This window comes from Zalophus californianus, chromosome 4 (genome assembly GCF_009762305.2).
Source record: "Zalophus californianus isolate mZalCal1 chromosome 4, mZalCal1.pri.v2, whole genome shotgun sequence".
Lineage (NCBI taxonomy): Eukaryota > Metazoa > Chordata > Mammalia > Carnivora > Otariidae > Zalophus > Zalophus californianus.
This window is the reverse complement of record NC_045598.1, coordinates 96,373,490-96,387,072: the sequence shown is the minus strand read 5'-3', so window position 1 is coordinate 96,387,072 and position 13,583 is coordinate 96,373,490. Positions and strand designations below refer to the sequence as shown.

The 13,583-nt window shown below is 38.1% G+C and overlaps 1 protein-coding gene and 1 pseudogene across 2 annotated transcripts in view; both read left to right on the top strand.

Annotated features, from left to right (window-relative positions):
- TRIM33 (tripartite motif containing 33) overlaps positions 1-13,583 on the top strand; it is a 115,766-nt gene that overhangs the window by 85,313 nt on the left and 16,870 nt on the right. For both annotated transcript variants that reach the window (XM_027603931.2, XM_027603924.2), the window contains exons 9-12: positions 351-625; positions 1,437-1,601; positions 5,949-6,149; positions 12,708-12,840. In XM_027603931.2, the coding sequence (XP_027459732.1) occupies positions 351-625; positions 1,437-1,601; positions 5,949-6,149; positions 12,708-12,840 (774 nt within the window). The remainder of the gene's footprint in view (positions 1-350; positions 626-1,436; positions 1,602-5,948; positions 6,150-12,707; positions 12,841-13,583) is intronic.
- On the top strand, positions 4,455-4,636 carry LOC113917060 (annotated as a pseudogene).

Sequence of the window (13,583 nt, the reverse complement as noted above, 5' to 3'; positions counted from 1 at the left end):
AGCATTAGCAATCTTAGGTATCCTTGAGTCTGTCCAGGAGAATTGATTTTGACTACGTGGGCCGCCTCTGATAATATCTCTTTCAGATCTTTAATTTTCTGTGCATTTGTGTAAATAAAGAAAAAGGGCAGGTAATATATTATTCTGACACCTCAAAAGTCAGTTATTTGGCTTTGGACTATGTTTCTGATCTTCATTATCTTTAAACCTAGCTCCCATCTCTGCTGTACTGTCAGAAGCTTTTGGTGCTGATAGTTGTCAAAAGAAAGAGGAAAAGATAGTGACTAATCCACAAAGTAGATGATACAATCATTTATATGCAAATTATTCTCATTTTTTAAATCCTTCAGGTAATCTAGTAATAGAGAGTAAACCAGCTCCTGGTTATACTCCTAATGTTGTAGTTGGGCAAGTTCCTCCAGGGACAAACCACATTAGTAAAACCCCTGGACAGATTAACTTAGCACAGCTTCGACTCCAGCACATGCAACAACAAGTGTATGCACAGAAACATCAGCAGTTGCAACAGATGAGAATGCAGCAACCACCTGCACCTGTATCAACAACAACAACAACAACACAGCAGCACCCTAGGCAAGCAGCCCCACAGATGTTACAGCAACAGGTGAGTATTACTACGTCATGACATTATTGACAAATTATGAAGGCCTCAGGATTACACTCTGTCCTGTATGGATGAATTATACATTTCAACGTTACTAGCAGGGACAAAGCTCAAAAGTTAGAATTTAAATATTTGCTCTGGGTTTGGCAGGGATTTGGGGGAGATGTGAGGAAGGGTATTAAATACTTACCATGGGAAACAAAATTAATTCACTAGTACTATGGAGGAGCACAGGATTATTTTATCCCTCCATACCAGATATTTTTTTGTTTTCCACATGTGGTTTTGGGCCAGAGGGACAGATAGTTTTTGTCTAGGATCTGATAAGTTCTTATTTATTTATTTAATTTATTTATTTAAGAAGGGGGTGGGGGAGAGGAAATCTGGAGCAGACTCCACACTGAGTGCAGAGCCCCACACAGGGCTTGATCCTACGACCCTGAGATCACAACCTGAACCGAAATGAAGAGTCGGACACTTAACCGACTGAGCCACCTAGGCGCCCTAATCTGATAAGTTCTTTAGGCATTTGTTCAAATCATTTCCATCCCTGTATCTCTCCTGATCTCCCCACCCCCATCCAAATCAAAACCATTAATCCAGGGTTGGATAAGTTAATGTTGATAGGCCTTAAATACACACGTGTATTGAGAGGAAGGAATTGGGGCTAGAGATGGGGAGAATTGTGGCTTATACTTTTTACTTTATGCCCTTCTGTCCTGACAGAATGATTTTTCCCATAACATTTTATAATTGAAAGGTATATATATAAAAAATATTATTACATAAATGCAATTTCTGCTTTTTGTAGCCTCCAAGATTGATCAGTGTGCAAACAATGCAAAGAGGCAACATGAACTGTGGAGCTTTCCAAGCCCATCAGATGAGATTGGCTCAGAACGCTGCCCGAATACCAGGGATACCCAGGCACAGCGGCCCTCAGTATTCCATGATGCAGCCACACCTCCAAAGACAAGTATGCCTAGAGTTACATTTGTAAGAATCATACAATTTTAAAACTAAAAGACATCATTCTTCTTAAGCAGTTGGGGGGACGTGCTGTGTGGCCATTGATACCTTTGAGAATTTGATTAATGCTGTGTATCTTCTTATCCCAGAAAAATATACATACATATGAATTCAATTTTAAGAGCTTCTTTAATGACATTCAACCCATTATATCCTAGGTTAAGAACCCTAGTCCAACCAATTCATTTTATAGAAGTAAAAAACACAGTAGCTAGTTATTTATCCACAGTCACAAGAGGTAATGGTAAAGTCAAGATTAGAACCTTAGTTTCCTGAAATTGTTCCTCTACTCTTTTAATGTGATGTTTGGAACCTAATCTATAAAAAGGACTTTGAAAACAATAGAGCTACGCTATATGTAATTTATTTATTTATTTTTTGCTTCTCTTTGCTTTTCTTTTAAGGATATAGATGTGCCTACTCTTAAAAATAAATATTTAGAAACATGTTTTCTAACTTTTGCCTGAATAGCAGGTTATATTTGAATAGGAGTTAGGATTATACAATCAGGCTACTTTTACCTGTAATTTTTAGTTATAAAAGAATGAAGTTCATATTATAACCGCTACAGTGATATTTCTCATAGCGTGCTTTAATGACCATCAGAATGACTTGGGGGGGTCCTTATCAGAAATAGATTCTGAGCCATAGTTACTGAATCAGAATTTCTAGGAGTGGAATACTCAGAAATATGTGAATTTTTACTTAACTCTCAGATCAATCTGCATACTAAAGTTGGATCAACAGTCCCAGAGCAGTGGTCCTTCAACTTTTAGGCCCAAGTATCTCTGGAAAGACTTGAAAAATATGCACTCCCTCACGTTTACGGTTGACATTTAAAAGTTCTGTCATAAACTTAAATTTAAATGATTGCTGAGGATGCATTTTCTGGCATATTGTAAATATTGAAATTATAAAGTAAAACCCTTGTATCATTCTTGTAGACAAATCCATTAGAATCCCAAATACCATAGCAAGCTCTTTTTTGAAAGTTAAAATTTTATTCTGTCTTTCTCCTTGGACTTGAATTCGACTTGAATCTTCTACTCTTTCTACAGAATTTTATCTTAATATACTTACGTTTGATAGACTTATAGATCAGTTAGTTGTAGTTTTCTGTGGGAAAAATGTCAATTTAAAAATTTTTAAATTTCCAGCAACAATAAGACTATTATTAAGCTTAAAAAGATTTTTCCTGGACTAAATTTTCATTACAATAACTCCTATACAATCGTTTAAACAACATAAGTATATTGACATGATTTAAAAATACTAGGAAACATAAAATAAAATTCTTTTAGGTATACATTTCTTTATGAGATAGAAGAAGCCTTTTCCCCCTTCCTATTCATTTATGTATATTTGTATGTCTGTTACTTATTAGAGTAAGTTAGAATTCAACATTAATTTTTATTACTTTTTTTCTCATGATCCTCAGGAAATTTGTTCACAGAATCATGTATCTGGGAATTAAAAGAAATTTCTCATGTTCCTCAGCTGTTTGAACTTTTGTAGGTTATAAACTGAAACTCAAAATGAGCTATTAGTACTGTTCTATCAATCTTTTTATCATTTGACAGTTTCTTTAGGTCTTTTTTTTTTTTAAAGAGTTTATTTATTTTGACATAAAGAGACAGAATGAGAGAAGGAACACAAGCAGGGGGAGTGGGAGCGGGAGAAGCAGGCTTCCCACTGAGCAGGGAGCCTGATGCACGGGGCTCGATCCCAGGACCCTGAGATTATGACCTGAGCCGAAGGCAGACGCTTAACCGACTGAACCACCCTGGCGCCCCTAGGTCTTTTCGTTTTTGTTGATCATCAGGTATCAGAACCCACTTAGAGATCTGTTACCAGGTTTTTGAGCTGGGCACTTTTTCACCAGCTTGCCACTCATACTTTGCTTGTCTTTCCAAGAGTATTTTCTGCCCCTGGGGCCGTGTGCTAGATAAGATGAGGATCCAGTCAGAGCTGTGCTGTTCTGAGGCTGGGGGAGAAGCGCAGTAGTGAAGGAAGAAGAGGAGAGCCTGTAGACTCTGGCACATTCCTAGGGAAATCGGGTTTTCTTTAGAAAAGATACATATAAAGGTTGAAGAAATGGACATTAATTTCTTTACAGCTGTTAATGTACCCATGTGCCTGTTAGAATGTGGAAAGCCCTCAAGTATTGCCAGGAGGCAGGCACACCCTTTGGAAGAGCACAGAAGCTGCAGAATTAGGCTTCAGGGCTCCTACAGAAATCACTAGATGTTAGAATTTTAAATGTTTAAATTTCTAATTTATTGATAGATGTATAATTTGTTTCCCATATTACCTTATTTTTTTTTTAAAGATTTTATTTATTTATTTGAGAGAGAGAATGAGAGATAGAAAGCACGAGAGGGAAGAGGGTCAGAGGGAGAAGCAGACTCCCTGCTGAGCAGGAAGCCCGATGTGGGACTCCATCCCGGGACTCCAGGATCATGACCTGAGCCGAAGGCAGTCGCTTAACCAACTGAGCCACCCAGGCGCCCCTCCCATATTACCTTAAAGATGATCCTCCTAATGGTCCCTCACAATGAGACAAGTGAGGTATTAGCCACATTTCTAAATTACTGAGACGTGATTTGCCTGAAGTCACGGAGTATTACAATCAGGAATTGGTGTCATATTTCTATTTGTACATTCATTGTTTTTTTCCTACCTTATCAGTTACACAATGTACAACTACACAATTTTTTTCACAATTATTTTTAAAAAGACAAAAGAGTTAAAGAGGACTATAAATAGAGCAGTGGCTTTCCTGGTCTGATGTTTGAAAACTAGCTTTGTGTAGTGGCAGTATCGTAGCCAATGAGGTTTATCCGAGGCGCGATTATTGCTAATTGATGTTTGAAAACTTTGGGGGCTTCCAGATCATCTATTTATATACATCTTTGTTCTGAAATAACGTATCACCAGGTTGACAGGTTGAAAATTATTGGCAAGTCTGCCTTTTCCTAATACTACACAAAAATGAGTAGGAAAATGAAAAGCCTAAGTTTGAATTATGATTATTTTTTTGTATAAGTTGGAGAAGGCTTACTCTTTTTTTCCCAGTTTTGTTGATTAATAATTGATGTACATCACCTTATAAATTTAAGACTTAACAGCATAATGGTTTGATATACTGTGAAATGATTGCTACAGTAGGTTCTGCTAACATTCATGTTATATAGATAACAATAAAAAGAAAAGAAACATTTTTTTTCTCCTTGTAATAAGAACTCTTAGGATTTACTGTTTTTTCTTTTCAAATTTTTAATTTAAATTCTAGTTAGTTAACATACAGTGCAGTATTGGTTTCAGGAGTAGAATTCAGTGATTCATCACTTACATACAACACCCAGTGCTCATCACAAGTGCCCCCCATCCACCCTCAGTTTGTTCTCTGTCTTTAAGAGTCTCTTATGGTTTGTGTCCCTCTCTTTTCTTTTCTTTTCTTACCCCCATCCGTTTAGTTTCTTAAATTCCACATATGAATGAAATCATATGGTATTTATCTTTCTTTGACTTATTTTGCTTAGGATAATACACTCTAGCTCCATCTATGTCATTGCAGATGACAAGATTTCATTCTTTTTGATGGCTGAGTAATATTCCGTGTGTGTGTGTGTGTGTGTGTGTGTGTGTGTACACAAGTACGTACACCACATCTTCTTTAGAATTTACTTTCTTAACAGCTTTCCTACATGTCATACAATGGTGTTAAAACTATGGTTATATTGTACATATGTTACACCCCTAGTACTTTTTATCTTACAACTGGAAGTTTGTACCTTTCCCCTTTTGACCACCTTCAGTTCCCCCTTCTTCCATCCTCCGCCTCTGGAAACCACAGATCTGAACTGTTTTTCTATGCATTTGTTTTTGTTTTAAGATTCTACATATGAATGAGATCATACAGTATTTGTCTTCCTCTGTCTTATTTCACTTAGCATGATGCCTTCAAGGTCCATCCATGCTGTGGCAGATGATTGCCTCATTTTTTATGGCTGAATAATACTCTGTTCTGTATACAAACACACACACATACACATTTTGTACATGGACAGACATCCACATACATATCATGTCTTCTTTGTCCATTCGTCTGTGCACGGACACAGGTTGCTTCTGTGTCTTGGTTATTGTTAAGATAGTGCTTACTTCTTTGTTTCTCAGTCACCGATGTCAAACACTTACGTATCTTTCCTGAACTAAAAATTGTTGTGAAGGTATAGTTCATATTAGGATATCTTGGCAGATCAAGTAATGATAACATCTTTTTTCCTAACAGCACTCAAACCCAGGGCATGCTGGACCCTTCCCTGTTGTGTCGGTGCACAACACCACAATCAATCCAACCAGCCCTACTACAGCTACGATGGCAAATGCAAATCGAGGTCCCACGAGCCCATCTGTTACAGCAATAGAGCTAATCCCCTCAGTCACCAATCCTGAAAACCTTCCATCACTGCCAGATATTCCACCCATACAGGTTTGTATTTAAGTTGAATGAGAGATTTAAAACCTCATGTTATTAATTAGGGAGTTAAGGGTATACCTATTCTTTTTCTTTTCTCTTCTGCTGTTCTTTTCTCTTTTCCTTTTTCAGGAGCAACGTGTTTTGAAATTTCCAAAGAGTAGAGTATAATATTTGATTTTTCAAAGTCATGTGTGCTAAAACTAGCACGCCTCCATATTTTAAAGCTGTAAGATAGCAGCTTTGCTCATCTTTCTGCCACTTGCCAACAGACAAACCTTGTGTTAGATAAAGCACTTGTGCTATAAGTTTGGATCCCAAGAGGAGACCCAGGACCAAAATGTGGTCACATATTTGCCAGTCTTCTGTTAGGTCTAAAAGGGATGGTGTACCCCCTTCTGCAAACAGCTTGGTTTAAGAAAGGAAGAAGTTGGAAAGTCTAGATATCAGGCACTTGGTGGAGGTAGTGCATACTGAGAGAGAAAGTGATGGTGAAGAGTAGAAGCTTCTGAGACTTCTGTCCCTTTCACCTGTAGCATTTTCCTGAAGAAAAAGATCTTGCAGTGCCTTCTGAAATTTCATGAATTCATTTGAATTAAAAGCATTTTATTAAAAAAATTTTTTGGTTGGGGGGGGCGCCTGGGTGGTTCAGTCTGTTAAGCATCTGACTTGATTTTGGCTCAGGTCATGAACTCACGGTCCTGAGATTGAGCCCTGCGTCAGGCTCTGCACTGAGCGTGAAGCCTGCTTGGAACTCTCTCTCTCCCTCTTCCTCTGCCCCTCCTCCCTGCATGCTCACTCGCTCTCCCTCAAATAAATATTTTTTTGGTGCAGCATACAAACTACTTAATATAAAAATAATAGACAAAGTCAAACAGATGCTTATTATTAAGAGAAAAACTGACTAGAAGAAATTTTATCTTAAACACCTGGCTGGCTCCATCAGTGGAGCTTGCAACTCTTGATCTTGGGGTTGTGAGTTCAAGCCCCACATTGAGTATAGAGGTTACTTAAAAAAAAAAGATCTTTAAAAATCTACCTTATTGTAACTTAATTACAGTTAAATTTAACTGATCTCTGTTGCTGTGAAGAATACAACTCATGCACAGTTATGAATGATTTGTACATTTTTCAGGTATTCACTGAATACTACCTTACATACACATATATATTAAATTGAAAAAGGTTTAATTAACGATCCCTGGGTATACTTCATTTTTGTTGATATTTTGCAAGAGCTTATTTAAGAGAACAGTCTGTGATTCTGGCTTATGAATTGTGAAATGAACCCGGCCTAGACTCTTTGGGACACCAGATCTCCTCCACTCCCCTTCAGACATCAGATGGGTTTTGGGTACTTGTTTGGAAAGTTCTCTGGGTAACATGACATGCCAGTACTCCTTCTGCTCGTTGAAATACTTGTTCAAGTTGGTAGATCTGCTTGTGGGCAGGGTGGGTGGAAGCACTGAGGCACCAAGAGTGGGCACAGCAGACTGCTTGTCCGCATCAAGTCAAGGCAATGACTTGACAAAAAACATTTTACTTATAAGTTTAAATATAACCTTCGAAGTTATACCGAGTCGTCCTCTCGTGCATTGTATGAGTTACTCAGAGTCAAGGGTCACCATGGGAGCAAGGAGCAGTGAAATTACTAAGACACTGGGGCCCTTGATTGCATTTTAATATTTTTATGTATTTAATGGATTTTATCAGTTTTAAAGGATGTTTCTTTAACTTCAAAATTGTTTCAAAATCACTTAACTCATTGTGAATTCTCTTAATCTTATTGCTTCCCTAATATTAGGAGAGATCTTTTTTGGCTGAGTGAATGGTAGTTGTATTGGTGCTGAGAGGACTGGACAATACAGAATGGGAAATTTGGGAATATATCTATAAAAAATAAAATTTCTTTTTTTAAGACTTATTTATTAGAGAGAGTGCATGCATGAACAGGGGGAGGGACAGAGGGAAAGAATCTCAAGCAGACTCCCTGCTGAGCAATGGAACCTGAAGCAGGGCTCTATCCCACAACCCTGAGATCATGACCTGAGCTGAAATCAAGAGTCCGATGCTTAACTGACTGAGCCACCCAGGTGCCCCTAAAAAGTAAAATTTCTAAGTTATAAGCTTATAGTTTACAAAGCATTTCCACAGGCAGTTTATCAGTTTAATATGTAAAACCATCTTGTGATAATATGATACCCCTATTTTATGGATGAGAGAGTAAGAAAGGTTAGTGACTAGTAACCCAGTACATGGAAAACTCAAAGCTCAGATTCCTGATTACAAGTCTAGTTTTCTCCCCACTATCCATAGAGATAGTAGGGAGATAGTTCTGGATTGTAGGCCTCGAAAGGTATAGTATTGAGAGGTTTTGGGCAATGAAGAGAGAGGAATGTGTAGTGTTAGAAGAATCATTCAAGTTTTGCTAAACACTTAGTATATGCTAAAGTCCTTGGGGATTGAGAATAAGAAGATAAATAAAACTTGGTTCCAGGTCTTAAGAAACTTTCAAAAGGAAAAGAAGTTTGCTAATGTCTTATTTAACATAATTTGCTAGGCTACTTTGATCTTGGTTTGGTGCTTTCTGACAGAGACCAAATGGAGGAAATATAGATGCTATGCATCTTTGAAAAGCTGGGCATCATATTAGACTTCCGTTTTTATCACCTGCTCTTAAAAATTGAGATATAATTCACATACCAGGAAGTCCCAATTTTTTAAAAAATGTACAATTCAGTGGTTTTTAATATATGCTCAAGATTAAGAACCATTACCACTATTTCTAGAACATTTTTATTATCCCAAAAGAACCTAACAGTCACATTTCCCTCTTTCCCAATCCCTGGAAACCATTAATTTACTTTCTGTTTTTATGGTTTTGCCTCTTCTAGACATTTTGCATGAGTAGAATTACATAATATTTATGCCTTTCTGTGCCTGGCTTCTTTCACTTAGCAGTGTTTTCTAGGTCCATCTGTGTTGTAGCCTGCATTAGTACTTAATTCCTTTTTATGGCTTAGTATTCCATTGTATGGTTATACCACGTTTGTTCATGGGCTCATCAGTTGATGGACATTTGGGTTTCCACTTTTTGGCTGGTGAGGAATAATGCTATGAACGTATTTATACAAGTTTTTGTATAAACACAGGTTATTGGTTCTCTTTGGTAAATTTCTAGGAGTGGAATTGCTGTGTCATATATTGTATAAGTTTTTGAGGAACTCCCAAACTGTTTTCCACAGTGGATGCACCATTTTACATTCCCACCAACAGTGTGAGGGTTTCAGTTTCTACACATTCTTACAAACACTTGTTACTGTCATCTGCTTTTAAAAGTGGAGGTGGTTACCATGAAAGCACAACTATAGTAAGAAATAGTTAACCAAATGAACCAAGAACAGAAAGGGAAGGAAACCTATCCCCTCTTAAAGAATCACTTACTTTCTCTCCTATCCTGTAGTTTCCATGGTATAGTAAGAAGAAACCTGGCGGAGGCTACACAGGAAGTAGACAAGGTAGCATTAACTATGTAATGCAAATCAGAAGTAAATTCAAAGGCAGTTTTGATACTTGATATTTGTTGATATATCTTAATAGTAGTCGTGACAGATCTAAATAGAATTCTCTCATTGTGTTTGCTCTACTGTCCATCTCCAACATAGTGGTATAATGCATGTTTGTAATTTCGACTTTGAGGTGATACATGATGAACCTGAATACTTTTGTTTTTTTTTGTTTTTTTTTAAGATTTTAGTTATTTATTAGAGAGCATGAGAGGGGAGAGGGTCAGAGGAAGAAGCAGGCTCCCCACTGAGCCGGGAGCCTGACGCGGGACTTGATCCCGGGACTCCAGGATCATGACCTGAGCCGAAGGCAGTTGCTTAACCAACTGAGCCACCCAGGCGCCCATGAATACTTTTTGAATACATAATATTAGATTCTATTCAGATTAGATTATAATTAATAGATGTAATATATATTTTTTAAAGATTTTATTGAGAGAGAGTGTACGTGAGTGGGGGGCGGGGAGCAGAGGGAGAGAGAGAATCTTAAGCAGACTCCTAAGCACAGAGCCTGACGCAGGGCTCAATTCCAGGACCCCAAGATCATGACCCGAGCCGAAATCAAGAGCTTAACCGACTGAGCCACCCAGGCACCCCAATAGATGTATATTCTAAGATCTATTCTTTATAAAGAACTTTTCATATTTGGCATACTTAGTAACCATTTATCTGGATACTGTATTGGATATTATGAAGTTTTGGGAAAACTATGTATTTCTGATATTTGTATGTAAACTTAAATGTTATGGGATACCCATTTCTGTATGTGCTCTTAGTACTAACTAAATGAATCAGTCTTGGGGTGCCTGGGTGGCTCAGTCGGTTAAGCGTCTGCCTTTGGCTCAGGTCATGATCCCAGGGTCCTGGGATCGAGCCCTCTGTTGGGCTCCCTGCTCAGCAGGGAGCCTGCTTCTCCCTCTGTTTCTGCCTGCCACTCTGCCTACTTGTGTTCTCTCTCTCTGTCAAATAAATAAATAAAATCTTTAAAAAAAAATAAAATAAATGAATCAGTCTTTTCTCCCCATCTTTACCAATCTGATAGTTAAAAAGATATTAATTGATTTCATTTCTTTTGATTACATTTCTTTTATTTGTGTGCTTGGTTGCCTTTTCATAGGTTAATTGATGATTTGTATTTTTTTCTTTGGATTGTCTTTTTCCTTTTAATTCATAGAAATTATACATGTTCAGAGAACATTGATTTAATCAATAATTGAATTAATGTTTTTCCAGTTAGACTTATAACTTTATTAATGCTTGCTCTTCATCCGTGTCCAGTGAAACCTGGGGGTGAATGCTTCAGCTAGCATTTCCTTGTTGGCAACCGTAGTGATGTAATGGAGGCCCTTTTATGTACTTCCAGTTTGCCTCTTCCTAATCTGTCCAGTCTTGTAGTGGGCAGGCACAACTCCCAATGAGCCCACTGCCTGCTATCACCTTCAGCCCTTTATGTTTCTGATGTGAAGTTTTTTAAGGGCTTCAATGAGAAAGGCCTGTTTACTTTTTAGGAGAGTCCTCCCTTGCCTGTGATATATTGTGACCTGCTTTATTTTGATCATTTTTCTATTGATCCAATTCTACCTTGCTTTAATTTCTATAATTTTCTTCAAAGTTTCTACTTTGATGACATCCTTTTCTGTTTTATGACTATGAAAATCAGTGCAATTTTGAGAGGAAAGGAGAACAAGAAGTAAATGTATGTGTTCAGTTTTCTGTCTTGAATAAGTTATCTAATATGCATAAAAGGTAATTTGCCTCTAGTGAGAGAGAAGCTTAAAAGGGGCAAGTATAGGGGCGCCTGGGTGGCTCAGTCATTAAGCGTTTGCCTTCGGCTCAGGTCATGATCCCGGGGTCCTGGGATCGAGCCCCGGATTGGGCTCCCTGCTCGGCGGGAAGCCTGCTTCTCCCTCTCGCTCTCCCCCTGCTTGTGTTCCCTCTTTGGCTGTCTCTCTCTCTCTGTCAAATAAATAAATAAAATCTTTTTTTAAAAAAAAGGGGGCAAGTATGGCACAAGTTAGACCAATAAGCAAGATTGGCAGTTGTTTAAGAATAGTTTGACCACCTCTTATGGAATAGTGTAAAATTTTTCTTAAGGTAATTTTCATAATTAAATAGTATTTACTGTTTCTTACCTAAATATTTTCTGTTTCATCATTACAGTTCTTTTTTTTTTTTTTTTTAAGATTTATTTATTATTTATTTTGAGAGAGAGAGAGAGAGCACATGAGAGGAGGGAGGGCCAGAGGGAGAAGCAGGTTCCTCGCTGAGCGGGGAGCCCGATGCGGGACTCGATCCCAGGACTCCAGGATCATGACCTGAGCCGAAGGCAGTCGCTTAACCAACTGAGCCACCCAGGCGCCCCATCATTACAGTTCTTCAATGTAGTTGGGAGGTTTTAAAGAGAGGAAATGGATGTTTAGGTTGCCAGGTCCTCTGGCTTTAACCTACTGCCTTGCCTATAAGTGAGAAAATGGCTCAGTTTTCCTGTGGGCTGCCCCTGTGTAATAAGGGGCCTTATATCCCAGGCTAAGGGCTTTATTTTGAGTTTGAAATCTTTTAAAGCTTTGAAGTTAGGCACTGACATGATTAAATTTCTATTGAGGTGAGTGATTCTGGCAGGACTGTGAATGTTGGAATAAAGAAAGGAAGACTAGATGGACAAGAATGCTGATAAATAGGGTCTTCATCAACTTTGAGAAAAGGCAAAAGTGTCAGTGTGTGTCAGAGCTATTTTATTTTCATGGTAGAACATGAGGGATTTAGTGATTTGTTGGGTTTTGTCATGAGCTGCCCCAGGTATTTGCTGAATAGTATTTATTATAGCTTTGTTCACAAAAACTTTAAACTGTGTGGATCCTCAGGAGAGGCTAAGGAAGCAACAATTAAGCCAAGTTTGATAAAATAATCTCTTAGTAAACTGTGAACATAAGCGATTATATTAATGAAATTAATAGCTTCTCCTCTGCTTTAATCAAAGCAAATTTATCATTTCATTCTTTCTCTTTAGTTGGAAGATGCTGGTTCAAGTAGTTTAGATAATCTACTAAGTAGATACATCTCAGGCAGTCACCTACCCCCACAGCCTACAAGCACCATGAATCCCTCCCCAGGACCCTCTGCCCTGTCTCCAGGATCATCAGGTAAAGCCATCAGAGGTACTGCCTCATTTCTTTTGTTACAGCTGACCCTTGAACAACATGGGTTTGAACTGTACAGGTCCACATATATGTGGATTCTTTTCAAAGAATGCAGTGCTGTAAGTGTATTTTCTTTTCCTTGTGATTTTCTTAATAATATTTTCTTTGGCTGACTTTACTATAAGAATACAGTATATAATATACGTACCATGCAAAATACGTGTTAATTGACTATATTATTGGTAAGGCTTCTGGTCAGCAGTAGGCTATTAGTAGTTTTTAGGGAGTCAAAAGTTATATGCAATTTTTGCCCAATTGGGGGTCAGGTCAATGTCCCTAACTCTCACATTGTTTAAGGGTCAACTGTATATGTATATATTAGGGTTCTGAACGAACAGGAGCGGGGTGTGTGTGTGTGTAGAGAGAGATTTTAAAGAATTGGCTCATATGATTGTTAGGACTGGCAAGCCATATAGGGCAGGTTAACAGGCTGGAGACCCAGGGGAAAGTTGATGTTACAGGCTTGAGTCTGGAGGCAAAATTCCTTCTTCTGGGGGCCTCAGTCCTTTCTCTTAAGGTCTTTAACTGATTGGATGACACCCACCCACATTGTGGAGCTTGATCTGCTTAGGCAGAATCTCCTGATTAAAATGTTAATCACATCTAAAGATACCTTCACAGCAACATCTAGACTGGTGTTTGGCCAAACAACTGAGTAGCTATATTCTAGCCAAATTGATACATAA